Source organism: Euprymna scolopes, chromosome 22 (genome assembly GCF_053919585.1).
Source record: "Euprymna scolopes isolate OS-2025 chromosome 22, ASM5391958v1, whole genome shotgun sequence".
NCBI lineage: Eukaryota > Metazoa > Mollusca > Cephalopoda > Sepiida > Sepiolidae > Euprymna > Euprymna scolopes.
Window position 1 is genome coordinate 9206915 of NC_136503.1, and position 21672 is coordinate 9228586.

The following is a 21672-nucleotide window of genomic DNA, read 5'->3' on the forward strand; positions in this document are numbered from 1 at the left end:
TTCGTGTAGCAAGAATTGGTTATATCTAAAGAAACACAGTGGAAAAAGTCATTCAGATTACAAAAACATTAAATTTTAAAAAACAAAATTGACTTAAAATAAATATTGAGCAAAATCTACTTCATAAGAGTAGATTTTGCTCAATACTTTTATTTTTATTTATTTATTTTTTCATTATCTATATATTAATACGATAGCGTGTGTGTTATTTTCTGTGTCACGCTTACATCCAGATCATTTAATTGTTATGTACTTCCATTTCTTGTCATAAATAATTTTTCCAAGATTTCTTCATAAGTTGTGGTTTTGGTTATGGCTGAAGGAACTCAAGTTATATATTTATTTTTTTCATAAGTTTTTATTTCGGTTTCGATTCAAGCTAATGGACTAGAGTCATATGGATATATATTTTTTTTTATTTTTGAAATCGCAACTTTATAATATATAAGAATCAATAGAACATGAATTCTATAATAATATATACGGAATCTGCAAGAATTAAAATATATTTAAGCATACTTTACGACCGGGCTTTGCTGGGCGTTCTTGCTAGTGTAGATGAATGCTTTTGCAGTTTTAACAAAAGAGCTACAATGATATCAGGCCGTCTCCATTTACGCTGAACATCTACAGAATGCCAACATCAATATATTACATATGAATGAGTCCCCCTGAGAAAATTTCTACAGATCTCCCTAGTTTTTATATTATGTCAATAGGATTTTCAGAATCAAACCCAAACAGTAATTCACCTGGCGTACGTCTATTTGATTCAGGCTAGCCTATTTTTTTTTTTTTTAAATTCTTTTTTATTAGTTTTCCCTACTATACACAAATATATTTCATTTCAGTTCATGTTTTAAATACTTATTCTTGCTAAGAAAAGTGTTGATATCAATCAACATGGTATTAATTAATGCATAGTTTGTTAAATTAAAAAAAAAATTACTTTTCAAATTACACTTTCTGTAAAGTACATTAGCATTTGCAGCAAATACAGTAATACTCATTTTCTATGGACATGTCCCCCGCTTATTTTTACAAATAGGTTTAGACTTATTTAAATACTTAATTACATTTAAATTGATACATTCTTTTATGCTCATTTATTTGAATACAATATTAGATAAGAACTTAATTTTAAACAGGGATCTAAACTAGAATATGGTTTTGATCTGATTCTAGGTATTACCTCTTCCTTTGGTAGAAGAGTTGGTTTATCACCAATCGTCTGAAACACAAATACAGAGAAATTCTAACATGTCTAATCAAAGATATTTTTTTACCAATCCATCCATTTTTGGAAAAGCTGGATTCCCACTAAAAATTTATGTCACATTTAATTTTATTGCGGAGAGAGTAAATAGACCAGTCTGCGCAAAATAAATAAAATAAATAAAAAAAACTAATTGTATCTCAAACATCAGAATAAATGATGAATAAATAAGTGATCATCGTATAACATATCCAATCATCTTTGCTTCGGCAATCCTCATGGCCTTTTCTTATAGGCATTCATCCTCAATCTCATTTTCACATGCGTAATAGTGTTACCGTTTGCACAAAGTACATTCTGAAATTTGTGTGATTCTCACTCACATACTTTGAATCTTCAAATCCAATGTAAACAAGTTCTTGGTGAACCGCCCTCAAAAATAATTAGATTTTACTGAATTTAGACTATTAATGATTATACACTACCATCTTACATTAATTAACCTTTATCCTCGAAAGGCCTTCTGGCCTGGATAAGTGGTAAAAAAATATACAGGGGAAACATGTCTTATCTGATAAAATTTGTTATGGTGAAATAACAGGATCAGAGAATTGTCATACTTCAAATATTTTCCTTGAAGTAAAAACATAATTAACCACATGAAAAATCATTGTGAACAGGTGTTCATATTAGTCCAACAAACCATTGTTGCATAACAAGTTTGATGTTTTAGACCAGCTAGACTTGGAATGCATGAAGAAAAAGCAGGCAAATACTGCATCATACTGCAGATTGGAAGGAATAATGTAAAATCTACAAAATTATGGGGCAACAATAACACTAAAACATTCAGTTTTAAGTACTCATTATTTAAAGGATACAAATCAGATTAAAATAAATAATATTTAGGTACAGGCAAAAATGGGCAAATAAAGATAGGGGGACATAGTTTTGAAAGCCGATTTATTTATTTATTTTTTTTTGTAGGTTTCTGACTACTTTTTTATTGCATTTGAAAGATTAAGGACTAAACTTAATTTCCAAAAGGAAAAAATATTTGTACACATGAAAAAAGTGTTAGGAAAAATATTTTCACGGCAAGCTAATCAATTTAGCTTCATTTTGAAGTTTAATAAACTCATTATAAAAATCCTTTAAAAAATTTATCTAGTTTTCTCCCCCTCCCCTCCAGACATGCATCCATACATTCCTATTCTGAACATTTGTATAATTTTTACCATTTTTAAATTTAATTATTTTTGTATGTTTCTGTTTTTAAATTCATTTTATTTTTAACTATTGTTCAGTAGTATATAAAAATTATGTTACACTGAAAGTTTCATATTCATTCAAGCAAGGAATATATTAAAATCTTACATATAAAAATTATGCGAAATCCGTAATTTAAAAAAAAAAAAAAAAAAAATATATATATATATATTTTTGCTATTATAATTTTTTTGTGTGAAAATATTCAATAAACAATGCTTAATAATATCCGTAGTTAGAGAAATTCATTTTTCTTTTCATTAAAACAGACTTTAGGGGCTTTTATCGTAATGTTCCAGTAAAAATTAAATTATATTTTTTCAAATGTTATATTTTACAATGTTTTATTTTCATAAAAAAAGCAAAAATAAATTCAATCATTTTTTTTTTTTACTACTGAAAACCATAACTTTAGTAAAGGTATTTTTTGTTTAAACAAAATAATACATTTTCACTAAGATTTAAATAAAAAATAATGTTCATTATATTCCGAAATCATTATTTGATAAATACTGAAAATTTCATTAAAATTGGTTAATTTCCTGATTTTTTGTGAATCTTTAAGTAAAGGGAGGAGTCAAAATGTTCATTCATTTTGAACGTACCTAATAATATTTGATGAGATACATTTTTTTTCTCAATTATTTACATGATTTTTATCATTTTTCATAACATTTTGGCTAATGTATTCTTTGCCATTCCTCAGATGACTTAATAGAATCAGTAACTAGTGCTTTCCACTAAAATCAAAATTTAGTACCTGTTTAGTTATAAGAGTCTATCTACCCAGGCATTACTACTCTAAAAAGTGGGGAAATGTGTTGATTACAAGATGTCCTCAATAAGTTTCCAGACTTTTTTTGTACAGGCATTTAAATTGTTATAGACACTTGAAAATTCAGCATATTATTGCTATACATCTGATGAGATGACTGACCAATTTTTACGATTTCAGGTTCAAATGAACAGCTACAACAGGAATTGGAATACACCCTATTAAAGCCTGATTGTCACAGCTGGTAAATTTCAAAATTGCAATCTGGACATGAGGACACTTTAGAAGAATGATATGAAAAAAAATTCTGCTTAAACTTGGAAAAAATGTTACAAAAATGTATGGAATGAGGCATTCCATACATTTTTGTGACTGCTTTTGGACCATCTCGCATGAATCGAGCATTAGTTTTTGAATAGCACAAAAGATTCAAGGAAGGCAGGAAGTCTGTGAGGGATGAGGAGAGGTGTGGGAGGAGTAAGAAAGTCAGAACACCAGAGTTGATTGGCCAAATAAAGAATTTCATTGATAAAGACAGTTGTGTGTCTATGGAGACAATAAGTGCACAGTTTGATGTCAGCATGCGAACTGTAAACAATTATTTGTGAGGAACTGAAGATGCAGGAGATTTGTGCAAAGTTTGTCCCAAGGGTTCTCAGAGAAGATCACACGACTATTTAACCAAGATAGGCATCAAGACAGTTCCTCACCCTCCTTATAGTCTAGACCTTGCTCCCTATAACTTTTGGTTATTCCCTAAGCTCAAAGAAAACCTCAGAGGCTATCATTATGAGACAATTAAGATAAAAAAAGGTTCTGACAAAGGTCATTGACATGCTCACACAAGAGGACTTCGATGAAGTCTTCCAGAAGTTCGACAAGTGCATTACAGCCAGAGATCACTTCAAAGGGGACTAGAGTTTTATGCGTGTACTATCAATAAAAGTGTTCATATGAAAAAAAGTTTGAAAACTTATTGAAGGCATCTTGTATCGCTTATACATTCACTTCTAATAAAAGCTGCGAGAACTACTAGGCTATTTCTATAACTGATCCCAATGTTATATAGTTTTCATTATTGTTGTTGTTATTGTTCGTTGTTAGGAAGTCTTATTAAAAGTGAGTCTTAGAGAGTCTTATTAAGAGAGATGTTGCGTTCTGTGTTCGTGTTATGAAGAGATTCATATATATAAAATGTTCATACTTAGAAGTGTAGAAGCTCTTAGAGTGAGGAGACAGTGTTGAGACAGTCTTAGTGTTCACATTGTAGATATGAGATGTAGAGACATTGTGTATGTGAAGACATTTTAAAACACAGGATATATAAGACATATAATGACAATTTCACTTTACCTTTTGGTAGAATTACAACACAAAGACGACGTTTATAAAAACACATGACGCATTTATTTCCATGGACCGGTCGGTGGTTTTCTTAGTCAGGAATTCAAAGTTTTACATTCTATGTTTCAAAGGTGACCGTCTCGCTTCCAGACGTTCGACTGTCCATCTCTGGACTCCAGACTGTCGTCTGTCGTCCTCAGACTTTCTCTGCTTAACTCTAAAGTTTCTAACTATATCAAGAACTTCCCATTTACCATGATGTCATACACATTAAAACATGTGTCTTCTTTCACGTGTTCTGGAAATGCGTGTCCAAAACTTTTTTTATTTTAACCTATATTTCCAGTAACCTATATTTCCAATATGTTAAAAACATGTTTTTTAAATTATCCTATAGTTGCATTCCTCAATTCAATTTCATAACAGAATTGACAAATGCACATTCCTTTTCTTAAAACTATTTTATCTCTAAGCTAAACAATGGTTTGTTTTTACATTCCATTTTCTAATTCTCTCTCGTAATCTATTTCTAAACCTAAATTACGAGGTTCGAATTTCGTCTATTCTATTTCATTTTAACTAAATCTGTCTATTTTTATACTTACATGAAAAGGGGACAGCCCTTATCATGTAACACCAAGAGCACATTTGGCAAAGCTAAATTTCTCTACAAATTTGACACCACTTGGGTCATACGTTGCTCACATCAAGAGATAGGTAAATAAAATGCTCTGGAACTAAAGTCTTTGCTTAATCCACTGAGGTGAACTATTGACCATTTCAAAATGCATTCAAAGAAGACCAGAGAGTACAGCTGCCAAAAAGTTTTTAAAATGGCAGCAATAAAGTTCAAGACAAGTTAATAAAATTAGCAGATAATTTATTCTGACAAATCAAGATATTTGGTGTGAACAGTTTTTTGTTATTTTACAAGGAGGGCAATTCATCATGATGTGTCTTTTCAATTATTGGCCAACAGTCGTCGAAAGACTTAATTATACAAATCAATATGACCTTTTTTTTGTTTTTTGGTGTGATAAATAGCAAAGAGGTGCGTAAGGTCATGTGACATTGTGATGAATCAATAATCAATAGATTTGATCATTAATTTTAAAAGAACAAAAAGGGAAACAATGATAACAATTTTTGCTGAGTTTTGTTAAGTGATGACTTTTCTTCTTTTGACATGTGGAAAATTGGAAACTTTAAAAAAAAAAAAAAAAATGATCATAACATTTAATAAAGATGAGTCTAGTTAGAAAGTTGAATGAGAAATCCCATTTTAAAAATCTTATATCAAGTTGTGGTATTTTTTAATGAATTAAACTTTTACTCAATTCAGTCATCATATGCATAACTTTAGAAAAAAAAATCATCAGCAGCAGCTAAACATATTTTTCCTATAGACTATCAACTGAAAATTCAAACTAGAACGATCCATGGGCATAACTATTGATAGAGATGTGATGTCCTCATCATATATTAAATGCTATTGTCACAATTCTGGATCAAAGTGTAGTATCTGTTCTCAAACTACAGTTCATCTGCTGTGTCTTTTGCCAGTGAAAGAGAAATCTATCTTGACTCAAACCATTTTTTTAGGAGCTGGATTTCCCCCCCATGTTAAAAACTATCTGTATGTCTAACTCTGCCTATATGGGGAGGCAAGTAAATAGAAATGCACCAACTTCCATAAAATTTTTAAATATTAAGATTCATTTTAAAAAAAACCTTAAGCATGATTGACAAACAAAAAGATACTTTCATAAAGATTAGAGGACACACATACAAGGAAAAATAAAATGCCTTCAATAAACAAGCTTATTAAAAAAAAAAAGAACAGATAACAGTTCAAGTGGTATATATTTTTTTGGTACTAATGCACTTATTGATCTGTGCTGACATAATAACAATTTAAAAAGCCATTCTTAACATGAGGAGGAGAGGGTGTTTTGTATCTATTCTGTACTTTAACCTTATAATTGAAAAAAAAACTCCATAAAACTTTAATTAAACTTGGAAATACGATTTTAAAAAATAGCGTGGATCAGTAAGTGCATTAGCACCATTTTGTTTCTATTATATACAAGAGTTATGTGTGTTCGGCTGAAACAAAAAACAAATGATAAAAATAATTTAAATTCTGTATGACTCCAAGCAGATTATGGTAACAAGCAATACTATGATATTCATTAAATTAGTGCATGTATGCATTGAGGGGGGGGGGTCTTTCAGTCTTATTGGTAATTTTTCCATAAACATTACAGCTAGGTTCAACAATTAATTATTGTAGATTACTTTTTCTTTTTGGCATTTGTTATGTAGGGAGAGAAGGATGTGTTCAAAAACCAACACAACTGAGGATGCATAAAAAGAGCAACACACGTTTTACACACTTTAAAAAAAAAAAAAAAAAAACTTGTTATCTATGCCATTTTCCAACACTGGCATTGTAAAAGAATGTCCTAAACCTCTTTTTCCTATGTGAAATTACTAATACACAACTATGGTGAGCATCACATTACGATGATTCTTCGGCTTTGGAGATTAGCAATGTCTTACTAATGTTTGTTACCGTACTCTCTATTGCAATAAAGCTTTATTCCTTCATTATACTTTCATATTGGTTCCTTTCAATCGAGGAATAACATAACCCTTTTCAAGGATACAACAGTCAGGTAGCTATAAATGAAACAAAAAATCTGCTTTGGGCCCAATCAGTTGAACGTAAGTAGGTTTCATAAAATGAAAATTTAAATGAGGACATAAGAAAATCTAACGAGAGAAAATCTTGTTTGAGGAGGAACGGTATCGTTGAACATCGAGATCAGTAATTATTTGCCATCTGTTTCACATTGTTAAGGCGGTGCACAGATCAAGGGCCAATCAATTTCATGGCAGATGCAAAATTGTTATGCAAAATTTTCAAGCCAAAGAGATAAAATGCAAATATATATAATAAAAAGTATATCTATATAAAATGGTTCATAAAATGAGATGATAAATCTCTAAACATTTTCAAATTATTCCATTAATTGTTAGACTAAAACTTTTAAAGGTCAAAAGTTTGATCTTGGGAGAAATTCATTAAATACTAAAAATATCCATGTAAGATGAACAAAATGTCAGAAAATACTTATCAACCATAGGTCACCATGAAATCACTTATTCCTGCTGACCTTTATTTTTTTTCCTCGTTATTTACGTGTATTATTTCCTTCTAATTTGTGCATTTATTAACTACCAATAGGAAGATAAGCCATGTACAGGACAAAAATAGATTTATGTGCAAAGGTTTAATGATTTTATATATATATATATATATATATATATATATATATATATATATATATATTCTCACTTATTATTATACTTCTGAGTCAAAACATTAAAATTAAAAAGAAAATATTTTCATACAGCATAGTAGTGTTTTTTGAACAACTGGTTGGTATAGATAGAAAACAGCTTTTCACTGAAGTTGAAGATGTGGCAGTTGCAGACATGTTAATTTTTTCTTATTTGTATTTTCTTTGTGGCTGGAATCATACAGAGGCAATAAAAAAGAACAAACAATTCCATTAATTACTCTGAGATTTGGATTTACTTCATAAAGTAATTTGCAACAATTACATCAAGACTAACTACATTTTCTCCTTTCCAGTCACTGTAGGGGAGAGGAAGACTCGAGACCCACATCTGATCACATGGACATAAAATTACCCGAAGCCGAATCTTTCTCACTTTTCTCGGACATACTTCCCTCCCAAGATGTAATCAGACTCCTAAACTTTTAATATTTAAATAAAATTTTCTATTCTCTGCTTTAGTTTAATTTTGCCTTTACACATCCACCTCTAAATATTGTTATATTTATTTTTCCTGATGAAATGAGATGCGTATTAATTTAGATTTTCTTAAAACTTTCAGGACAAATGGTAAACTGTTAAGCAATGAGAACTTTAACATCCAATGTTAACTGATCAACATAATAAAAGTACGTTTAGATTTTACTTATTCAGTTCATTTCTATCAGTTACTTACCCTTTTGGATCAAGAAGGTCATGAACTTTTTCATTGTATATCTCCATGTAAGAGACTTCTACCTTGTATGTTAGCTCAGGATCATCATTTGTAGCTATTTTTTCAAAAAGGGCATCACACAAACGCGGAATAATTCCTTTTTCATCTGCTGTGCCCATCATTGTATAGGACTTGCCTGAACCTGAAAAATGAACAAAAACAAAATACAATTTAATAAAGGTCTATAAAAAATATATATATATAAAAAAAAAATAAAAAAATTACACCTTGTTAGAGCGTGTTTTTATATAAACATGAAATGAATTCTTCTGTATCCATCGGATTGATTATTTGTTATGGATTCTGATAGAAAACAAAGATAGGGGATGAAAAGTCAACTAGAAAGTTCCAGTGTATCAAACTTAGGAAGCATTGTTAACTGATTCTGATAGCAGTTACAACTAAAAACATGATAGAGGATTTTCATTAAAAAAATAAAATGCACGAGTTATCTCCTCTTGCGATCACTGAATAGTGTAAAACAGTATTAATCAAAAATTGTGCTGGATCTTAATAAAAACCTAATAAGTATATTGCAAATTTGGTGAACAATTTCAGGTTTTGTTTTGGCTCACCAGTATTAGTTCAATGTACATAAGTATTAATCCATTTTGAAATGAAATGAAGAAAATTCTAAATATCTGCAAACATTTTGAGTAGCATAGTCACTCTGGCAGACAATGTACATTTTTTATGAAAAACTAATGGTCTAATTTTTAAGAAATAATCATGAGAATAAAAAAAACTAAGAGTAATATAGCATCTCAAAAAAAAAAAAAAAGTATTTGTAGCTATCAACTAGTGATATGTTAGGTGTGTCAGAAACTTCGTGAAAAATATTGAATAATTCGACCCCTGTCTTTCCAAGCTTATAACTACCCGAAAAATGTAATTCAAACCCTTATTTTTCTTTTTCAATTAAATGGGCAAGGACCAAGGTTTCATTTTAAAAAAAATACAAACATGTTTTTTTTAAAAAAAAAAAAGGTTTTAAACTTCGGACTTTACAGGTAAATTTCCAAACAACTTTCTTTTTTTTTTTTTTAAATTAGAATATATTATTTATTGATCTTTTATCTTCAATTTGTGATATATAAAACTTTGGTACATAAATTATTTACTTTTTAATAGACATTTCAAAATAGGGGGGGGGTGAATTAAAAAAAAAACGTTCGTCTAAAATAGTATATTTGGTTTATTGGAAAGAACATAAAATTTCACATTGACCCTGAAAATATCGTAAAAATAGAATCACTAGAAAAATTTTGATAGATTTTTAAAGTTTAAAAATTGAAAAATACTGAATTCGTAAAATTCAATTAATTTCATTACAGTTTTTTAAAAAATAAAAAAAAGTAATATTTCTATTACTTTTTATACAACTTTAATAGCTTATTTTGGAAGTATAATCCATAAAGAAAATAAACAACCCACTTTTAAAAGAGAAATTACGAGTTTTTTATATTTCATTTGCAGTTTCATGTTAGGGGTGTCAAAAATTCCTACAAAAATTCTGATACACCTAATGATATGTCTATATCTTACAAATTTCAGTCTTTATCGCAGGATAGTTTCTTAGTGACTTCCCTTTTTACAATATCATATATTGGGTTAAGAGACATTGTGACTCTTAATATTTTTATTCAGGCAAGAAATAAATTTGAAAGTTTCAAGTTGAAATTAAAAGAATGTGTCCTAATCAAGAAAAAAAAAAAATTAAAGAATTTGTTAGAGTTTTATCAAATTGCCTTCTTATCAGGGAAAAGATAAACACAAAATCATGTTAATGTGAAAAAGTTCAGTACTGCTAAAAAGAGGTTCTCTGAATTGGAACAAAATGTACAGTTCCGTCAAGGATGAGGGTGCCACAAGCAACAAAAAATACAGATACTACACTATAGGCTCGATTTGTTTAGTCACTTCCTATTAAGGCAAAGTTAAATTCAGAATTCATTTTTTAGTAGACATCCAGCACCCTAAAAAGAAGAACTAATTATACTGCAAAAATAACCTGTCATTCACTCATGGATAAAGGTACACGAGTCAACTTCCTTCCACTGAAAGGAGCAGATTTGTCTATCAATTCGATTAATCTTAACAGACGGTCATAATCTGGATTAGCAGAGTTGAGTTAATTATAAAGTTATTAATCTTATATATAAAAGCATATATGTATATAACCATATAGACAATATTAGTGAATTTATTTTAAGTTGTTGAACATATAAGCAATAGTTAAATAAAGAGAAAAATGACCAATTATTTTTTTTATTTTTAAATTAAAAATCATTTTTTCTAAAAATTTGAAATAAATACATTATAGATGGCGAAATGTATGGGACTCAAAATATTTCATGTGTTTTAAATTCTTTATAAAATTCTGAGCTAAGTATCACAAAAACTTTATAACAAATTTTTTTAAATTTTCCTTCTTACAGATCAAATTCTTACTGTGATAACATTACACTTGTACAGATTTGTGCTGAAAATGTTCTTAGCTTCAGAAAGAGAAATAAATGCATTAATATTACATTAACATTTGGAGATAAAAGAAATGGAGAAAGTCAATTGAATAATAAATTCTGATGATTTAGAATGGGTTAGAATTATTATGTCCTGTTACAATTTACTTGTAAGACAAGAATATATTCAATATGAAGATTTTTCAAGGAGCAGATAAAAGTGATTCAGAAAGATCGAGCATTGAAGGTGAGTTCTAGTGTTGAATAAATAATTGAAAATTAGTTCAATTTATACAACGTCAATATTTAATGTTTAAACAGGGTACAAGCTTCAATCTTCACTACAGACGATAATGACTACATTTCTATGAGGTAATGGCTGACAGAATAAAAGCAATCTACTTCTGTGGATTAAATAAAGTTTCCATTTCATATTCTGCATAAGTTCCTGAACTTGATTAGAATGTTTCTAAGTGGTAAAAAACCACCTGAGGAAAGGCCGATCTTACATCGACCAAAATGTTAATATAACGACCAAGATGAGAATAGTAGCCCGAATATTCAAAATTATCAATCTTCATCTTAAAAGTTCCAAAACATAGGAGACATCTTCAAATTAATGGAATTTTTAATATATGGAACAGCTTTTTTTAATATTTCTCATCACATCGGAAATTGATTGCAAAAAAATAAACCTACTACAAAATTAAACCTTTTCTAATAATAGAGTAATACATTTCAATAATAAATTACTTACGTTAGAAATAACGCTAGTATAGAATATTTTAAGAATAAACTGAATGAATTCAGAAATAATTAATTTACAAAGAACAATTTTTTTATCTATCTGATGGCATATTTAAAAGAATTTGATTATACCTAGTATATATTCTATGGAATTCTAACTATTTGTGTTTTTTTTGTTTTTTTCATGACATGAAATGAGATTACTAACTCAATTAAGAGATGACAAAATGACAAATAAATTACAGATTTCTCAACTATAGAAAAAAGTATGAGTTCGGAGTTCGAAAGAATTTTGAAAAAAAAAAAAAAAACATTCAACAAACTTCCATTGTATAGCAGTTTCTAATTTTTTGTAATTCAAAATTAAAACAGGATTATTGATTAAAGAAATGAATACAAGTTTATTATGAGACATGCCATTATAAATCAAAGTAAAAAAAAAAACCAAAAAAACCTGTTGAACACATTATAAAGAAAAAAATGAAAGTAAAAATCGTTTGTAGCTATCAACTAGTGATACATCTATATCATAATATCCTTGTTATCACCTATTATCCACTAAAACCATAAGCTTGTCCTGGTGCAAAAATAAATAAAATAAAATACAAACTAACAAACAAGAACAAAAATATTATTTTCAAACTTAATATTGCAAGGAGTTAATATGAACTTGGGTTTTAAAAACGTCTTCCTTAATATAAAATCCGCATAAAATATATATATTGCAAAAATTTTAAATGTTAAGAAAAAAATGTCTTTAATCTCTTTTGTAAAAAATAACTATATCCAAGTTAAGATACGAAGTTGACAATGAACATAAGATGTTAGATACACACGAACGGGGAAATAAGGATACTGTGTAACTTACACAGGTCCAGCTATGACGATGATAATAATGACGATGATGATGATGATGACATATGCTCTAGGAACAACAAATAACTGACCTGCTTTAAGAAGTAACTCTAACCAGAGATATTTGGCAAAGTACAACCTTTGGACATTCATTGAATTCATTGTAATTCTTTTCTTTTTTGGTTTGTTTGATGACACTGCACAGCTCTATGATGATGAAATAACTCGGTCGGTCATGTTTAGGTTTTCATCATGCAACACAAAGATTGAATAAACACTTTAAAATATGTGTTGCTCGTTTTCTTATTTTTTACTCATAATTTGTTTTTAAGTTATCTTCACGGGACAGTTTAACAAGTGCATCTCCATCCACTGATGATTAATACAAAAAAAAGTCGCTAATGACAGGTGTAAATATACAAATGATCACGTGGTAGTGGTGGTGGTGACGGAATAAGTATTCAGGTGAAAAGAGAAAGAGAGCTGACAAAGTAAGAGAGAGAGAGAGAGAGATGGGATCAATGAAGATTTAATAATATCATTGACTGCAATGCAGCCACTGATCAAGGCTAAGACATCATAATAAAGATCACATCAATTTAAAACAATTGGAAAGTTACCAAGAGGATGAGGAAGAGAAGAAGTGGGAGGGACATCTCCAACTAAGATCCACATTTGTTTGCAACTTGTTGATGAGTAAATCTCATATTTATGGGTAAAACATATAAAACACAACATTTTTATTATGAATTCTATTCTTTAATCAAATATATTACTTAACTTTTTTTCAACTATGATGACTCAACCGCATCAGAACTTAATTATAGATTGGACATGAAAGTACATTGTCCATAGTGATGCTGAGCCATTCCTTTTATTCCAGCATCGGATACTATAGGAACATGAACAGTTGTACAGAGTAATATTCTTGATATCACAAACAAGTTCTCATACATTAAAAATCTAGAAACCGCTGCTCATAAGTTTAATATTATATCTCATTTCTTTTTATCGCCTAAACGTGCTCAAACCATAAACACATCTTCATTAGAATATCAAAAGATAGGCATTTGGACTATGATTTATATAACTAAAATACGGTATTTGCGTATTTTGTGTATACATGATCATATTTGGTTTAAAATCAGTTGCACATGCCGAGAAGTGTTGAATGGTTTTTAGAAATTGACTTCAAATCTAATCTATGTCTACCCAGATCTTTATCTTTCCTTCACTCAAGTCTAATCGTCTTTCCATGTTTTTCTTACTTTCTCTATGAACCAACTCTGCTACTGCAACTAACCCAAGAACTTTCACACAGTCTTTCAATGTGGCCAAACCAACAAAGTCTCCTGTTCTGCACCTAGCTGTGTAGCTAAAGATTTTTTTTTTACAGATGCACTTTGATAAGGCACACAAATGTAAGTGATGCCGATGGTAGTGACCAAAGTATTGTCTGAGAAGAGCATTCAGGTGACTTTGCTATCACCATCACAAGGATCAAGAAGGGATTCATGTTGTCTAGTGACTGCTGTTTGTAACTTTCATATATTTATTTCATTAGCGTGTTGCAAGTCTCAACAAAAACTGAGAAACCAGGGACATCTTTAAGCTACTTCACCCATTGTTATGGGGGTGGGGTTGCTAAAGATATCCATATAGGTCATCTCACTCAACGCCTGTTGTTGATGAAACCAGAGAAATACAATATCTGGATATCCTATCTCTTCTCAAATTGTATATTTGTTCAAAAAAGCTGTAGTAAATGTGCAACCGAACAAGATGGCAGATGAAGCCAGCCGTGGTTGTAACATCTTGTCTACAAATGATGCAGCTAATTTGTGAAGGTTACTTGATAACGCATCTAATTAAACTGTGAAACTAATTAAACATAGAAATAGCAGGCTTATCCAATGTCCTTTCGATTATGGATGAGAATAGGGAACGTGCTTTAATCCTTTGGTTGCAGAATAAAAGATATTTCTAATCAAAACGTTATTATTGGAAAATGGGAGGGGGAACTGCAAGAAGATGACACATACTCAGTAATTCTTCATTGATGGTGTCTTAAATTCTTTTTACGAAACAATATTTAATAAATTATCTCAAGTTACATTCAGAACACATTTTCAAATACAGAACCAGAATCAATTTGGAAGAGAGACATGAAAATCTGATGTACAAGAGATAAGAGAACATGACAGCAACAAAAAATTCCATTTTTCTTTTTCTGATAGAAAATTTAAAACATTCTAGGAACTACGATGAGAACTATGTTGTAAAAATGTCAATTTCTCTCTGACCCTTCAGAAATGCATGAATCCATCTCTCTTGCCACTAACCATGTATGAAATAATAAACTATATGGTAGAGTCATTTGTCTGATAGAAATAAAACACCAACATAAAACTAGTACTTCTTTGCTAATCCCAGCATTGCTTTCAGATCTCGCGGATTTCTCCATGCCACTGCACTTAAATCTTCCTTTAATATAAGCTGGTCATTGTACAGACACTTTCAGGAAGCATCCATTGTCTCTTTTTGTAACAATATCATTTTTTTTTTAAATAACATTCATTCCATACATAAGATGAACTATTAATTTTTACACATATACAAAAAATGTTTTTACTTTGTTTTGATCTGTTAAAATATAAAAATTTTGAAGGTGAATAACCCCGCCCCACGCACACACACAAACATTCCCTACCCCCACTTTTTAAAAATAAATCATTGTAGTGGGGGGGGGGGGGTAATATTTTTTTTCAATTCAGTGCATTCATGTATAGAGCGACTATAAGGAATACAAGCGTAAAAAATAAAACAAACAAAAAAACTCTGATTTTTAAATAAAAATGCAATTAAAAAATGTTTTAAAAAAACAAAAAAAAACAAAACAAAAAAAAAACAAAAAAAAAAAAACAAAACAAAACAAAAAAACAGTGCTCTGAAGCTTTTAAACAGTTTTTTCTTACCATTATAAAATAGAACAGTGTTCCTTTGTTTTGTTTTTTTAAATATATTCTGTCATCATAAGTTCTCTTACTTCATCATCATTGACATTTATTCTTTCATCATCTCTACACTCTTGTTCTCTCATCATTTGCACTTTCTGGCATTCTCTCTCTCTCCCTTGTAGTAAAGTAGACACGTATTATTAAAAAGCAAAGAGTGAATGAGTGCTAATATACTTCATAAAACAAGAGAAGTTAATCAAATATTGCTGACTCTTTGCATTTGCCATTTGTTAAATTAACCATAATTAGTATTTTTATTTTTACTCAGAAAAAAAAAACATACATAAATGTCAATGTGTCTATATCAGTAGAATTATGTGAGCAATTCTCATGAGTCTACACACAAGTTTTTCACCTCTACATGGCTTATTGTTGATTCACTTCATTATTTATTAAATTCAAAACATGCAATACCGTAAAGTACTAAAACAAGTCATTTTAATCTTTAGTTATTTTTAAAGAAAAAATTGTTTGTGCTACTTTGAAATTTTAAAGGAATTTAGAAGCATTTAAACTGTTGAAAAGCAAGTCCTTTAAACTGAGTCTTAGCAAATTTTCAAGGATTTAAAATTTTGGAAGCTATTTTCATCTAATCATTTTATAAATAGAGATTAAAATTATTCTGAGTTTTATAGGAATTTGTTTTAGTTAATAATTTAATGACCAAACGATACACTCATAATTAAAATTTAACTTTTAAAGTACAATTAAGAAAGACATTTTTGCAAAATAAGATGAAAGTAAAAAAAAAAAAACTAAAAAAAAAACAAAAAAAAACTCCCGGGCATTGTCAGGTAGTATAAATAAAAAATAAAAGTTAAATTCTCAGTTTTCATTTTCAAAGTAATCATCTTTTACAAGACTTATGGTCAGCCTTGTATATAGATTATAACATTCATTAGCTTATAACTGCAAGCATAGTTTTTTTTGTTTTTTTTTTATCTATTTTTATTTTAATCAAATCATTTTTTTTTTTTTAATATTCACAAAATAAGTTGAACTAAAATGTGTTATTTTGAACAACATTTTTAATGAAAGATGCAATTACTGATTGTGCATTTTAGACAGAAGACAAATTAATTATGCATTCACGTTTCTTCTCAGATGAAGCCAGAAGCAAATTTTCTTGATTTCAATTAAAAACAAAACAAAAGAAAAAAAGAGTACTTTCATTACATTTTAGTTTTCAAATATATTTTGATAATAATGTTAAGTTTTCCTATATTTAATTTTTAAAAGTCATGTTATGACAATTGTATCTATGTTTCAACTAATTTTCAACAGAACCTACATAGTTTCTAGAAATTTTCTAATGTTAATTTGATATATAACCTGAAACGCTGATTAAAAATGAAGCCTAAACACAATTCTCTTGTGAATAAGTACGAAATAGATTGGCAATAGAGGCCCTATATAGAAACAATTTATTTTAGGATATATGAGCACTTTGGGTGTAAATGCACAGAAAATCATCTTTGTTAGAATAAAAAGATAAAAAAATATTAAAAAATTCTCAAAAACACCATGTTCATGATTGAAAATCTCTATGAAACTTTATTCTTGATTTCCAAGCAAAAAAAAAAAAAAAAAAAAAAACATCTAAGAACCTGACTAAAATATCTTTAAACTAGAATCTAATTGAATCCAAGACGAAATGACAATTTTCTGGATAGAGAATATTCTCTATCCAAATGTGAAATCACTATATGTCTTTTACAATCAACATTCAAAAGCAAAAAAAAATAGAGAAATAAATATTCTCCAATTCTTTTCTACAAATTTCTTTTTGGTTTCTTTATAAATTGTTTAAAGGATTTTTCAGACATTTGAATGAGTCATACTGCATATTAGCCATGCTGAGAAATGTGTACTATTCAAAGAAATTTCATTTTAAAGAAAATTAGTGATTTTTGTTGTTGTTGTTTTCCTATATTTTAATCAATTTATTGCACAAAAATAAATATGTTAGATCGTTGCAAAAAAACAAAAAACAAAAAAACACTCAACCAAACTTTTTTTTAAATACGAATCACCATTCGTGGATAAGGGTTAATGAGAGTCAGGTGAACAGTGAGATACTATAATTAATGATGAAAGATTAGAAAAATCTGATTATCTAAGAGGACGATTAAAAAAAATTGTTCACACTGGATTTGAAAACTATATTATTGTCAGCCTTGCGATATTTTGTTCCACATACGGTTAGTTTTATGAAAAAATCTTGCTGATGGAAGTTTTTAGTTTTAGCCACAGAGAGGTAGAAAAGAAAATTGGCAGGGTACAAAACCGACTTCATAATCTAGTGGTTGATGCCCTTTTTTTCTTTACTACTATTTCTTGCTTATAGAAGATACATTGTTAGTCTTTCCCTATTGTTATTTTTATGGCAAGTGATCGACTGAGCTTAAATCTATGATCGTGTATTCTAAGTTTAGGTTGTGGCAGAGGCTTATGATGGCCTCTTGAAATAAGTGACATTTGGTAAAACATCCTCTTAAGAGATACACTTTGAATTTCAAGAAACAATTATTGATATGACTTTTGGCTTTGCTTTCAAATTTATCCTTCACATTCTGTAGGTATGTGTGTAAGGCTTATTTTAAAGTGTTAAAAGAAACCTCATTTATTGTCATAAGACTATCTAAAAGTGTTTAGAGCTATTTGTGTAGATTGGATTCTTTCTGTCTGGATTTTGCAAAGTTGATATTGATTCCAATCAGAGATACTTCTGATAATCGATGATAGAGAAATTACATTAAGTAGAAATCTAAGGATATTTTATTATTATAATGTAAATTCGATTTTTCCTCCTGTGTCAATTTTGACATTATAGGAAAACAATGAGACAATTCCCATGCAAATTCTTCAGACACCATTTTCATCAAATACTGCATCGGGTCACTCAGGGATAAGGGTTAATGAATGTAAGGTGGTAGTGTAGTAATTGTTAATGGTGTAAATTGGGTAGAATTTGGATTATTAAAAGGAACAGCTCAACAAGAACTTGTTTACATTAGACTTGAAGGCTACCATATTGTAATCAGCTAGGGAGCAGGCCAATGGAACAGTGTTCCACAGGTGGCATTTCATGTTTATGAAATCTGTGTTTGGATTTAGGTACAGATAGAGAGTGGGGAAAATGTTTGATAGTGGTTATAGCTAGTCAAGTGATTTTTGTGAAAGTTTGCCAAGGGGGCATAGATTGAAGCTCAGACAAAATAATGACGAAGCAGAAACAGGCTTGCAATATCTCTTCTGTGGGAAAGAGGTTGCAAGGTTTCGAAGCCAGTTTTGAACTATCTGAACGAGATAGGGAGCACCAAGCAGCTCCTGCCCAGAGTTGGCAACAGTACTCCATTTTAGGGTGTACCTGGCTCTTATATAGATAGACAATTGCATCGGCAGTGAAATACCTACTGGAGCGTTAGTGATCCCACCATTTTTCCAGTAATCTTGGCAACAGATTTGATGTGTGTGTTCCATTTCAGATCAGGAGTGAAGGTCAGTCCCAGAAGCTTGTCAAGACATGGAGCTTCTTCATTCATTTCAATTAAGGCCAAATGGGGACCAGAGCGATTATAATAAAAGAGAAGCTTGGTTTTAGATTCATTAAAATTAACCAGCCACCTTTTCCCCATTGCACCATGTGCTCAAGATCAGAAGAGGGAATCAGAAAGATCTCGGTCATTGTCGACCTCTGAAATGTTGTCATTGTGTCATTTTCTTACTATTATTAATATTAGTATTATTATTGTTGTTTCATTTCTTAACAATCTTTAGTATTCTTTATTTTCTTAGTTAATGCTATTAGTATTACTTTCATCGCGATGGTTATAGTCACAAACATTTGCATGTGATTCTGGTTGTAGATGACCAAGCCTCCCTTTGGTTACATCAAACCTATCATTATTATTTGTATTATATTTTTTTTATTATTATTAACATTATTATTACTCTTTATTCTTCCTATTACTAATAATGTTATTACTTTAAGTAATATCACAATTTTTGTTGCCGATCTTTGCTAGCATCATTATTATATAATATTATTCAGCATTAATGCTTGGGCTTTGAAATTTCATCAATTACTATGAATTCCCAGGCAATGCCAGGTCACAGGGAAGCTAGTATATATTCCTTTCCATATTCAAAAAATACCACAGCTCACACAAAAACACAGTTCAGATATGTTCTGGATATGTATATGGAAAATTTTATCTATAACCTTCAAAGAAGCTACATCATTGCTATGTGTTTGTTGATAATTGTAAAGCCTTTCCTCTCCATTTTTTCTTCTTATCAAAATCAATAAAAAAAATTAAAAAAAAAGCTTTAAGGAAATAAAATTGCAGTGCATATAATACTAACATAAATAGAACAAGAGATTGGAGACAAGCAGATAAGAAAAAGAGGATTATTCTGCATGCCCAAACTTAAGTCCATTTTTTTTTTATTATATCCTCTAAAATTAGACAATAATGAAAGTGTCGCCAAGTTTCTTACAAAATTTAAGTCATCAAATTGTTTTCCAAACTGAAAATTTCACACTCTGAAAAACAATTCAGTCTGCTTAAATACCTTCATTACAATTGGGTGCCAAAAGGTTTGATGTAACCAAAGAGAGGCTTGGTCACCCACAACCAGAATCACATGCAAATGTCTATGACTCTTCCCATCACCCTGAGAACCTTAATCTCCATTAAACTTTGCAATTAGCAGTTTCTAAATTTTTTTTTTTTTTTTTTTACACAGTGATCACCACTTATCAAGGCCCGGAAACCACTCAGGGATAAGGGTTATTGCAAGTACATTACGTTAATGTGGAGATTTGATGAAGTGCTTACTTAAGGGGGCGGTTCATTAGGAATTTGTTAACGTTGGACTTGAACACATCCAAGTTGTAGTCCGGTGGGAAGCAGGCGGACGGAACAGAGTTCCACAGGTGTGCAGTTCTAAGAAAGAAGCTTTGTTCATGGAATCCGCATTTTGATTTAGGCACAGATATAGAGTGGGGGAAATTTTTCACAGTGGATTCAGCTAGACGGGTGTTTTTCGTGAAAGATTGGCGAGGGGGGACCAGAGATTGGAGTTCAGGCGAGCACCTGCCATGGAAATAACGATAAAACAAGGATAGGCTCGCAACGTCTAAATGTTTGTTTGTTTATTATGATGCAGTTTCTAAAGCAAAATCTAAATATTTGTTTATTTTTTTACAAAGTGAAATTCACACGCATAAAATACTGAACTATTTCTACCATTGAAAGTTCTTTAAGCAACTTAACTTGTAAGCAAATAAAAAATTAAAAAAAAAAGCAACAAATAAATTTTAGGTAGACGATACAAATCCAGTATTACTATTATTACTTAAATTGTTGTGCCCTTTCTAATCATTAATATATTAAGAGATATATATAGAAGTTACCGTATTACATCAATATAGTTTTCTACACTCAAATTTTATTATAAATTGAATATTTCAATGGTACAAAATTTATAATCCTGCTTAAATCAAATTACGAAATTAAATCAATCAGAATGCAGTTTGTTTTCTTTGTAAACAGACAAGTAATTTCAATCTTTTCAGAGTTCAAAAAAATAAATTGCATTCTGACCCTCTGAAATTAAAAGGAATTTGAAAGCATTTGAACTACTAAATAGAAAATCATTTTTGGTTTTAAAATTCTTGGTAAATTTTTATATATTAAAAAGATTAAATGTTTTGGAAACTATTTATATCCAATAATTTTTAGAAGTGGAGATTACAATATTACTTTAACAACAAAAAGTTATAGTTTTAAAACGATTGTTAAATTATTAAAACAAGTCAAATGAGATGGAGTTTAAAAATAAAAAGATGGTTAGCGTGCATCTTCAGTAAACAATACGAATTATCTGTTGACCAATGAG

The 21672-nt window shown here is 29.8% G+C and overlaps 1 protein-coding gene across 22 annotated transcripts in view; it reads right to left on the reverse strand.

Moving 5' to 3' along the window:
* The window catches only part of LOC145243881 (kinesin-like protein KIF13A), a 1028209-nt gene that overhangs the window by 590166 nt on the left and 416371 nt on the right, over positions 1–21672 (reverse strand). For all 22 annotated transcript variants that reach the window (XM_080106966.1, XM_080106962.1, XM_080106977.1 and 19 more), the window contains one exon: positions 8646–8826. In XM_080106966.1, coding sequence (XP_079963092.1) covers positions 8646–8826 — 181 coding nt within the window. The remainder of the gene's footprint in view (positions 1–8645; positions 8827–21672) is intronic.